The sequence below is a fragment of the Ichthyophthirius multifiliis genome (genome assembly GCF_000220395.1).
Source record: "Ichthyophthirius multifiliis unplaced genomic scaffold scaff_1120509250904, whole genome shotgun sequence".
Classification (NCBI taxonomy): domain Eukaryota; phylum Ciliophora; class Oligohymenophorea; order Hymenostomatida; genus Ichthyophthirius; species Ichthyophthirius multifiliis.
The window spans coordinates 25,877-37,652 of record NW_004086389.1 but is presented as its reverse complement, the minus strand read 5'-3'; the positions used below and the strand labels follow the sequence as shown (position 1 = coordinate 37,652).

At 15.0% G+C, this 11,776-nt stretch overlaps 1 protein-coding gene across 1 annotated transcript, besides 19 other annotated features; it reads right to left on the bottom strand. All coding sequences in view use genetic code 6, as the record gives it.

Moving 5' to 3' along the window:
• Nucleotides 1-47: part of a microsatellite that runs on past the window's edge.
• Nucleotides 48-273: 226 nt separating this feature from the next.
• Nucleotides 274-334: a microsatellite.
• A 540-nt stretch (nucleotides 335-874) lies between these two features.
• Nucleotides 875-927: a microsatellite.
• A 2,135-nt stretch (nucleotides 928-3,062) lies between these two features.
• On the bottom strand, nucleotides 3,063-5,367 carry IMG5_110230 (hypothetical protein; the record flags this gene model as incomplete). Its single annotated transcript, XM_004034845.1, has 6 exons — nucleotides 3,063-3,073; nucleotides 3,733-3,749; nucleotides 4,198-4,298; nucleotides 4,342-4,550; nucleotides 4,588-4,876; nucleotides 4,930-5,367. 6 exons carry the CDS (start codon nucleotides 5,365-5,367, stop codon nucleotides 3,063-3,065), a joined length of 1,065 nt encoding a protein of 354 aa, XP_004034893.1.
• Nucleotides 3,171-3,223: a microsatellite.
• Nucleotides 3,877-3,924: a microsatellite.
• Nucleotides 3,987-4,024: a microsatellite.
• Nucleotides 4,019-4,068: a microsatellite.
• Nucleotides 5,250-5,310: a microsatellite.
• Nucleotides 5,253-5,310: a microsatellite.
• Nucleotides 5,260-5,290: a microsatellite.
• Nucleotides 5,261-5,298: a microsatellite.
• Nucleotides 5,267-5,299: a microsatellite.
• Nucleotides 5,368-5,406: 39 nt separating the features above from the next.
• Nucleotides 5,407-5,444: a microsatellite.
• Nucleotides 5,445-6,439: 995 nt separating this feature from the next.
• Nucleotides 6,440-6,502: a microsatellite.
• Nucleotides 6,503-7,924: 1,422 nt separating this feature from the next.
• Nucleotides 7,925-7,958: a microsatellite.
• Nucleotides 7,925-7,971: a microsatellite.
• A 454-nt stretch (nucleotides 7,972-8,425) lies between these two features.
• Nucleotides 8,426-8,469: a microsatellite.
• A 1,431-nt stretch (nucleotides 8,470-9,900) lies between these two features.
• Nucleotides 9,901-9,967: a microsatellite.
• A 33-nt stretch (nucleotides 9,968-10,000) lies between these two features.
• Nucleotides 10,001-10,058: a microsatellite.
• Between the last annotated feature and the right edge of the window lie 1,718 nt (nucleotides 10,059-11,776).

The following is an 11,776-nucleotide window of genomic DNA, read 5'->3' as shown; positions in this document are numbered from 1 at the left end:
TGTTTTATTATTTTGTATATTTAATGTTTATATTTTTTTATGTTAATAATAAATTTAAAATTCAAATATATATATATATTATATAGATGAATAAATAACTAAATAAATATGATGTATACTTTTTGAAAAGTAATAAGTAATTTCAAAAGATATTTAAGATATATTTAATAAATAATATATATTATAATATTTTATATATAATTTTTTTTATTAAGTTCACTTTTTTTTAAACTATTTCGATTATAATTTTTATTTTTTTTATGCCATAGTTTATTTTTATTATCTTACTTACTACTAATTTTAATTATTATTTTAGTCTATACTATTTTTTATTGTTCCCATTATTTAAAAAAATAATTATTAATTTTTATCATATAAAAATTCAAGTTAATCTTCTAAAATAGAATCATGAAATTATTTTAATAATTCAAAATTAGTTTATATTAATAAATTTTATTTATTTTTGTTGCTTCTAAATTTATTTAAAATAATAATAATAATATATTTAAATTAATATATAGTACATTAATAATTAATCAATTTCTTTTTGCATTTTTTAAGCTATTTACATGAATTAGGCCTTTTTGAGTCGTTATTATTTAGTGAGTTCTATTTTATTACTTTTTAAACATTTTGCTTATTAAAGTATTTTCTCCATATCTTATTTTATATTTAATAGCATTTCCTTTTTTTTATATTTATTTTTATGTAAACTTGAGATTGATATTGTTAAAATTTACATTTTAACTTAAATTGTCTTTCTATACAAAATTTTATTCACCCTCAATTTATTCTTGAGCAATGTTTCTGTTTTTTTTTTTTTAATTAAAAATAAATATAATTACTCATTTTATAATTATTTCTATTTAATCTCTTCTTATTCTTTTTTTATACGTTCTTATTCTTTTATTATACGTTCTTATTCTTCCTATTATAAGAGTTCCTCTTGTTTTAATAACTCAACTGCTTTTAAAATTGGATCATCTTTACAATTTGGAATATATTCAAAATATTCTGTTTCATTTCTTATTAATGTTTTTATTTTAATTTTTATAAAAAACTCTAATTTATTTTTAAAGTAAATATTTTTTACAATGATTATTCCAAAATGAAACTCTATAAATTACTACCTTCTTAACTAATCGAGCTTTTACTTTCATTAATTCTGTTTTATAATATGTCTTAACTTTATTGAATAAATTATTTAAAATTTAAAGCTAAATACAAAAATAATTAGATATAATCTTATTGTTTAAAATAAATATTTACATATTTTATCATCTTAGAAATTGTTTTCTTATTTAAAATTATTATTTTGGTTATTATATAAATAATTGCTTTATTCATCACTTATTTAACTTTATTTTTAAGAATTTTCTTAAATCTAAATTTTAATTTTTTAATCTTTTTTTTAATTATTTGTTTTTTAGTTTTTAGAAATTTAACTAGCATTCTCTTACGCACTATCTTTTTCATCTATTTAATAATTACTTTGGATTCTCTAACTACTTAGATTTATATATTAATTTTTATTTGTTTAAGTTAGAAAATTAGGATTATTTTAAATCATCTAATAATAATTATTCCAATATTATATATATTACTAAGTATATTAATTTTGAATTTAATTAACAGAGTTAAATTAATTTGCCTATGGATTTTAAAAATATTAATTTTAAAGTGTATTTAATTAATCATTATGCATATAATTATTGACTAGATTTTATTTTAATGTTTATTAATGTTGCAAGTTTAATGCACTCTATTAAATGTTTATTAATTTTGGCATCTTTTATATTGCTTAGTCAATTTTACTACTATTCATTTTTTTATTATTAAAATCCTATATAAATCTATAAAAATAAATAATTAATATTTTTAAATATAAAAATTTAAATGATTTTTTTTTAATATTAAAAAAAATTAAAAAATAAATATATAATTAATAATAATTTTAATTAAAACATAAAAACATATCTAATTTTTTACAATTTGTTTGATTAATTTTTTATAATAAAGCTAATTAATAGCAAATTATATAATTCTGTTTGAAAATACATAATACAAATTATAAAAAATATAACTTTTTAACATTTAAGGAACTTTATATTAATTTTAATTTTTGTTCTAATAAAAATTTTAGTATATAATTATAATAATGTACATAGTTAATATAAATTTTAATCAAAATAATTATTAATTAAGCATTATTATATGACAGATTTACTTATGGTTAAAATTTTAAAAAGTCTGATTTTCAATAATTTTTTTAAAACTTAGTCTACTGTTTAATCTTTTTTAAATAGTTTTTTTTTTTTTTTTTAAGGAAAAATAAAATTTTATAAAATTATCAAAAACGCAATTTATTCAATATGGTTATCTTAATTATTGATGCTACTTTTTATATTTCTAAAATAATTTGATTATTTTAATCATATTAATATATTAATTATTATATTTTAATAAATGGTTGATTATTGAAAGATTTTTTAAATCGAAAACTTTATTTCTATTTAGTAAATTTTATTAATGAAAATAAGTTTAGAAAATTTAAAAATCATAAAAAAAAGAGGAATGTTTTTAACTTTATATATTTTTATAAAATTTTAAAGTTTTATATTATAAATAAATCAATAACTTTTAAATTCTTTAAATGAAAATTATATTAATTGTTATATTTTGAGAAATAAACATAAAACATATTTTAATTAATTTAAAACTAATGTATAATAAATAAATAAAAATGTAATAAATAAATAAAATTGAAATTTTATTTATTCATAAATATTGTTTTAAGTATATAAATATTTTTGTTTCAAATATATATTTATTTATTTTTTAATTAAATTTGAATTATAAAATATTACTAATCTTAAAAAAATAATTAAATAATAAATATTTAATAAAAAATGGAAAATATAGTATAATAAATAGAATGGAATTTAGAGCCCTGGGATACAAGTGATTATAATTAAGAAAATATATTAAATAAAGATTTTAATTATGAGACTTAGAAAAAGGAAATAAAAGAAGTTCCAAAAAAATAAACGTAAAGAATTTATTCAGCAGATGTCTAAAGAAAATAAAAATCAAATAATTAATAAAATTAATTATTCAATAAGAAAATTTAACTAGAAAAGGAAAAAGAAAAAGATAAAGATAAAAATAATAAAACTAATATAAATAATAATTTAAATAAAAACAAATTTAATAATTATTTAAACAATATTAATAACATAAATTACTAAAATAATAATTATAATTTAAATATTAATAGTAAAAAATAAGATAGCAATATAACTAATTTATTTTCGAATTATTTTAATACTAACGAATAAAAATCAAGTATAAATAAAAATAATGAATTTGGTATAAATATTAATAAAAATCATATATTCAATATGAACAAAGCAAATACTAAAAATAATAATAATGAATCAAACTTAACTAATATTAAAAACTTAAGCAAAACAGTAAGAGTAAGTGCAATAGAAAACATAATCAATATAATAGATGATTTCAAAACAGATAAAAAAGTTGTAAAAAAAGAAATATAAAATAATAATAAATATGTAAAGCTAAAAAAAATATAAAACTTTAAAAAAAATTAAAATTAAGTAGAAAAAAAAAAATTATTTGAAATTAATTTAAATTAATAAAAAACAATAATATAAATTTATAAAAATTTAAATACTGAATAAAATTAAAACAAATGTATTTTATAAAATCTACCTTAAATATTTAAAAATCTTAATGAAAAATATAAAATAAAGAATTATCTTTTAAATAATTCATAAAATAATAATAACAAAGATATATAATAAAAAGAAAATTAAAAAAAAGATTTTTATTAAATTTTTTGATATTATGAAGAATAATATTTAAATAAAAATAAATATAAATATTAAAATAATAATAAGTATATTCGATTTTTTATATTATTAAATTATATATTAAAAATTAAATTTTTAATGTTATTAAGTAAAATATATATATAAATATATATATATATATATTATTATATTTTTCATTTATAATTTTATTTAAATTATATATTTATATTTTATTCATGTAATTTTTTTTTCTAGTTATTTATCTAATAAGTAAATTTGGATAAATTATTGTTAATTTCCTAAAGTTCATTTATCTTTCTTTTATATATATATTTTAATTTTACAAATAAAATAAATATAATACATATCCATTTCTTGAATTTCCCTAGTATTAATATACAAGTTTCCTTACATTTATCTTAACTCATGTTCTAAATGATCACATTTACATTTAAGTGCATAAATCTAAATTTTATATAATTTAAAATTTGTTGATTTTTTTATATACAATTTTGCCATCTCCATTTTACTTTTCCTGTTGTCCACTTACACATGTATTATATTTTTGAACGAGATTATCATATTCCTTTGTTTTTTCTCTCTATTAATAATTTAAATCAGAAATTTAGTTATTTAAATTTTCTATATTTTCATTTTTGATAGCCAATTAGAAATTCATTTCTTTATTTTAAACAGTTAATTGTTCTAATCTATCATCTATTTTAATTAAATATTATAAATATAATAGTTTTACTTAAATCTTTTAAAGATTAAACTAAACTTTCAATAGACTCTTATCCTGTTTTTCTTAAATTTTCTTAAATTTCTTAAGCCTCAGCTACTTTGCTTTTATAATTTTCAATATCTGCTTCCATAACTTTACAATAATTTATTAATTTAGTTTACTCTTTTTCTAAAATCTTGTAATTATTTGCTAATTTTCTTATAAAATCTTTTACTTTTTGTTATATATTTTCAGATTCGAAAAAATCTGTATTTATTATAATTTTTTCAGCAGCTTTTAATTTACTTGAAGAAATTTCCTTTTTTTTTATTTTTATATATATAAAAAAAAAAAATAACGAAAAATACTTACGTTTAATTTTTTGACATATTCGAAATTTATTAATCTTAAATTCTCATTTTCTTTATTTAGTTTTAAATTTTAATTCTATACTGTATTAAATTATTCTTATAAAATATTTAATTTTTAGTTATAATATTCATTTTAATTTCCTTCTATTTATTGCCATGAATCCACTTGGGGATATTTTTTACTTATAGGCGATTTTTGGACTTTTTTTTTTGAAGGAGTTACTCCTCTAGAATTAGGAGTACTTGTTTTCGTCTGTTTATATTATTAATTATTTGAAATTGCTAAAGTTTTTAAGGATTAAGTATTTTAATAATCACTCCTTATTATTAAATTTTTATTTATTTTTTATTTATTTTTATTTTTATTTTTAAATATTTTATTCCTAAAAAAAAAAAAAAAAAAAGTTTTTTTTTTTTTTTATTATTAAATTAATTACATAAAATAAACAAATTAAAAGTTTTTTTTTTTTTTTTTTCATTTATTAAAATCAATTTTATTCTAAATCATTTTATTATTATTTTTACTTTCCTATATATTATGGCTAAAATTAATTATTTTATTTAAGAAATTCCAATTTTAAAATTTAAGAGGAATTCAAATAATAGTTTTTCGTATTTTTTTTTTCATCATATTCAGAAATACATTATTCATTTTTATGTAAAAAAACAAACCCGACTTTTTGATTTTCCTCATTATTAAGATTTTCTAATCTAAAACTAATTTTAAGATTTTATCCTTTTTATAAAAATAATTATTCTAATTAATTAAAACTATTTTCCAATTATTAATCTAACAATTTTTAAAGCTCAGAGTTTTTTATAGATTTATAAATACCTATTTAACTTTAGCTTTATATATATTAGTTTTGGACTTCTTTAAAAACACTATTACTAATATTTACTTTTTAAAATAAATTAATTATATAATATTGTCTGCTTATATTTTCTATTTCTTCTTTTTTTTAATCTTTTTTAAATTGTTTATAGATTTAATAAACTCATTTATTTATATGCCTATTTCTTTTTCTTATTATGAATATTTTTCAATTTATTTATTTATTTCTTTATTTAAAATTGTCAAATTTAATTCTTCTTATTGTTATTAGTTTAGATTTTTTATTTCGAAAGTTTAATAGACTTTTATATTTTTTCCTTATATATTTTTTTCAGTAAATTAAGAGTTTTGCTTTATTATTAATTTTAAAGGAGGAATATCTATATTTGCATTATTTTTAATGTTAAATGTAGCAATAATTGAGGATATATATATATGGTATTTATATTCTTTTATACTTTCTTTATATTTTTGATATAAAATTAATAAGAATGATACATTTTCTATTTCTTTTACTATGTTACCTAAATAAAAATATGATAAAATTCTCTCAAATATTTAAATGGTTATTTTTTCTTAGTTTTAAGTTAAACTTTGGAATATTTTTTTTGTTAAAATATCGTTATATATATTAGATTCTTTTAAATTCTTATTTTTTAATGTATATTAAGATAGTTATATATATATATATATATATATATATATATATATATATATATATATATATATATATATATATTTATTATTACTAAAAGTAACTACTATATATAATCTAAAGTTAAATCAGAATTTATCAAATTCTACATAATTTAAGTCTATTAAGAATCGTTAAATAAAAAAACTATTTTTAATTTGAGTTTTCCAATTTAAATAAAATAAATAAAAAATATAATTACATGGTTATAAGGCATAAACATTCAGTTTATCTTCTCTAAAAATAGATTCATATTTAATCATTACTTAGTTAATAAAAGGTTAAAAGTAATATACTTATTAAAATCCTAATATTTTAAAAATAGCCTTTAATAAACAAAATAATTATATTTTAAAAAATAAAATAAAAATAATACAAACAAAGTTTTAAGAGACAGCTAATCGAAAACATAATAAGCTAAAATACTTAATGTAAATATCTTTTAATTTTAATATGTTTTTTGATTATAATAATTATATTATTAAACAAAAGCTTAAATAACATTAAGAATAACTTCGTTATTTTCGAAAATGTTTCTATTCATTAAAAAAGCTCCATCATTAAAATAAAAACAAGATAATAAATTTAGACTAAAATTTTCATATAATGGCCAATTATAAATGCCTTATTTATTCAAAAATATAATACTATTAATTAAAAGTTATCCGTAAATTATTTTAGTTGATTTTTATATTTTCTAAAGGTAATTTTTTTAATGTATTTTATTAGTTGAAATATCCACTTCTAAAAATTAAACAATAGAAGGGATATAAATAGAATCTAAAATATTATTAGTTAGAATATTTTGATTAAAATACTACACAATATCAGTTTAATGAATAATTTAATTAATTACTGGAGTTTCAACTATATTTTTAAGAATATAATGCATGAAAAACATTTTGATATCATTCTTATCTTTTTTAGATGATTCTGCTTTATAATAAATACTTGATAGATGGAATACAATTTAAATAAAGGAATTTTTTTGGAAATTTTTAACATTTTTTAGAATATAATGTCCAGAGTGTTTATTATGAGTTAATTATCATTTATATGTATAAAATTATTATCTAAGAACTGTGCAAAGTTTGTGAGATTTTCTAATTGAAATTTATTTTCGTCATTTATTAGTACTTTTATTAATACTTATGTTATTTTTTTAGATATTTCCTATCTTTAAATTTCATCTTTGTATATATATTTAAATGAATTCGTTATCTAACCTATTTTTATTATTAATTAAAAATAGGAAAGGATTTTTGATTAAAGGAAACTTTCTATCAAGGAAGAAAATATTTTTACGTGTAAATCTGTGAATGGCATATTTTAATATTATTATTATTACTGATTATTTATTTAATTATATAATATGTATTAATTTTCTTTAAATTTATAACTTAAGTTTACGACAAAGTCAGTTATTATTTATCTATTTTCTATATTAATTTTTAAATTATCCTTTTGTTATTTATAATATATTTATTTAAATATATTATTTTTTACAATATTATCAGCTATAATTTATAATAAAGCATCACTTTTTTAAATTTAATTAATGATTAAATTAGATATATTAATAGCAGTAATAACTTAGTTTTTAAATTAACCTTAAACTAATTTATTTTAGAGAGTTTATTAAATGATTCTCAAAGAATTTTAAATGGTTTTTTATTTTTAATTTTGGAAAATAAAGCTTTCATCGAATAAAAAGTTTGTTAATTTTGCAATCATTAAAATTTATCTAATATCTTAAAAAGTAGTAGTATTTTTTAAAATATTATTATAAAGTTCATAAAAATAGTTGATATTTAAATATATATTCGAATTTTTAAATGTAGCAATTATTAAATAAATATCTCTTAAATTAGAATAATTCCATTAGAAATCTTCATATATAAGTTTTGCTATTTTTTCGTTTATTTATATATTTTTTAACATAAAAAATTAAAGAATATTTATTAATTATTTCTTAGTTATTTCTTTTATATTTTCTTGTAATTTATTTTATAAGTCGACTTTTATTTTTTATGTGATTTCTTAATCGCAATAATAAAAAGCCAAAATAAATCTTTCGAATTCTTCCGAAGATAATTCTTCGGTTTGTTTTTTTTTTCAATTTATTTCGTATATATTTCTATAAAAATTTAGGACATTTTTTATATGTTTTCTTTAGTTTTTGGTGTATAATTTGCATTAAATTATTTCAAAAAACCTAATATATTAGCCAATTAAAGCCAAGAAACAGGCTCTTAATGATGTAAAATAATTATAGTATATTATTCATAGAAAAGTATTTCATCAGGAAGTATTACTTTGCAATATTTTTTAATATTAAAAATACATTTAAGAACCGAAATTAAATTTTCAATATTATAAACTTTTTATTTTATTTTTGTTACAATTTAAAAAATATAATAAAAAAACATAAATAAATTTTTACAATTGATTCCAATAATAATTTATTTCCATAGTTTGACAATTTATAAATCTTAAGACCATTTAAAAAATGAAAGATTATGAAAAAAGCTAATTTGATTAGCCAAAATATGTGTTATTTATAGTACTTTTTAATTCACAATAATCATTTTATTAAGATTTTTCATAAAGTGCTTTAAATTATTTGTATATAATTAATTAAACTCATTTGAAATGTTTATTAATTAAGAAAATGCGAATCTTAATCTTTCCCCTTTTACATCAAATATATTTGAACATTAAATATTTTCATAAAAATCTAAAAACTTGTTCCTTTATATATATTAATTTAATTCTTTTGAAACCTATTAATTACCTATATTTTCTAAATAATTTTCTTATTAATTAAATGCGTAATTTTCAACGAAAATAATGTTTTAACCAACTTAAGGTTACATATAATCAACTAAAAAACCCACTAAATAAGCTATTGAGGGAATATTTTCGATTTTTTTTGCTAATATACTCACTTTGTCTATTTAGAAGGGTTATTCTTAATAATCTTCTACTTTTTAAGTTTAGATTAAATTTTATTTTTATAAATTTTCTTGGAGTAAATGAATTTCTTTATCTTTTAAAGCTTTATAATCTTATTAAATGACTAATTCAGGTTTTTTTTTACCAGTTGCTTTTGAAATTATGGCTTCTAATAATAAATCATGTTTCATTTAAGGCTTTATTCGTTATTTTATTGCTTCTTAACGGAGATCATAATATGATAATAAAAATAAATTTTAAATGAATTTTTTTTAATCTTTTGTATATTGGGTATCTGCTATATATTATTTAAGTAAATTTTATAATCCGGATTATTTTGAAATATTTTATTGAATTGAATTTGTTAATTTTTTTGGAAATATTTTGAAAAAGGTGTCATTTTTATAAATTATATATTTTAATATTATATACAAAAGATTTTTTTTATTTTTGTTAAATTTTTTTTTTTTTTTCATTACTAGAATTACTTTTGTTTTTTATTTAATTTTTTTATTAATTTTAGTTTTGTTTTTTTTGTTTTTTTTTAATTAATTTATCTTTTTAAGTATTTATTTGGAAGTAATTTTAAAGAAATATTTTTCTTTTTTATTAAGAAGTTTTTTATATTTTATCTAAATAATATTTTCAATTAATTGGCTTCTTTAAAGCTATTTCTGTTTTTTTATATAATAAATAATTAATTAAATTATTTATATAATAATTATTTTTATTTTGTTAATACAGAAAAAATTATCATACTTAAATAATTGTTTAGTTTAAAAAATTAAATAAAAAAATAAATGAGCTTTTTAAATATTAATAAAAAACTGTAATCATTAAAAGAAAAAGAAAAATAAATTTATGAATTTTATGATCCTGAAAAATATCACAAAAAACAACATATTCATATCGAAGATTTAAGAAAAGATCATTAAGAAGATATATAAAATTATGGTATATTAAATATAAGTTACATAAATTAAAAATAAAACAAAACAAAAAAAAGGTTTTTCAAGATTCGCATTTAAAGAAGAGAAAGATAATTATGAAGAATAACAATAAAATTAAATAACTGAATAATAATAAATCAAAAAAAGTTAATTAAGACCTTAAACTTCCTAAAAATAAATCAAAGAAACACTTAATAATAGAATATAATCAGCATTTAATAAATAGGATAATTAATAATATTAAGAAATCTAAGAAAAAAAAATTAAACATTGGACATTTACAAAGAAATATGATACAAGTAATAAAAGTTACTTCTTTTGTTTTTTTTTGTTAACAAAAAAAAATATATATATATATAAAGGTGGAAAATAATAAATAAGAAATCAATCCGCACTTAAAAATATAGAAATTGAAAATAGCAATTTGAAAAATAATTAAAATGTTTTGGAAAAATAAGAATAATAATTACATTAAATGAGTTAAAGATTCGATAAATAAAAAATTAGAATAACAAATAAAGGAGAAATACTTATAGATAATCGAATTTAAGAGTCTTAAAAATATAACAGGAAGGTTTCTCCTACAGAAAGAGAAAAGTTTGAATTTTTAGAATAGTTTAAAAGTTAAAAAATACTACTTTAAAATAATAATGAAATATAATAATAAAATCAGATTAATACTAAGAAAAATACATAAAATAATAATATTAATTAATTCAATAGTTTAATATAAAATGAATATCAAATTAAATAAAATAACAATTAATAATATTAAAATAATTAATAGTAAAATTCATAATATTTTAGTAACATAATTTAAGAAAAGAAAATAATAAGGCCAATAAGTTAAAAAATATAAGAAAATAATAATATATTTACAAATAATGATTTAAAATTCTAAAAATAACAATAAAATGACTTTTTAGAAACTAAAGTAAGACCAAATACTTCTTAAAACAATTATTCACGTGCTATATCTTTTTATAAAAATAGCTATATTTATACACAATCTGAACATAAACTAATGAATATTTATAAATTAAAAAATCTTCTTTTATAAACTAATTATACTTCTTTTTTTAAGCAATAGAATTTTTCAATACCTTTTAGAAATTATTAAATATAATATGGTATATATAATTTATATTTACAATTATTTATTTATATATCTTTTTTTTAGAAAAACCTTTTACTTTGTAAATAATAAATGTAAAAAACAATAATTTTTTCAAACAAGATAATTTACAAAGTTTACAAAAAATTGATTATTAATTAATTTTTGATCTTCTAATCTAAAATTAATAGCCATCTCATCCTAAAATAACTCCTTAGTCCCTTTTTCATATATTGGTATAAATAAATATTTTTTTTTTTTTAAGTTTTTATTTTGTTTATATTCAAGAAAAAAAATAGA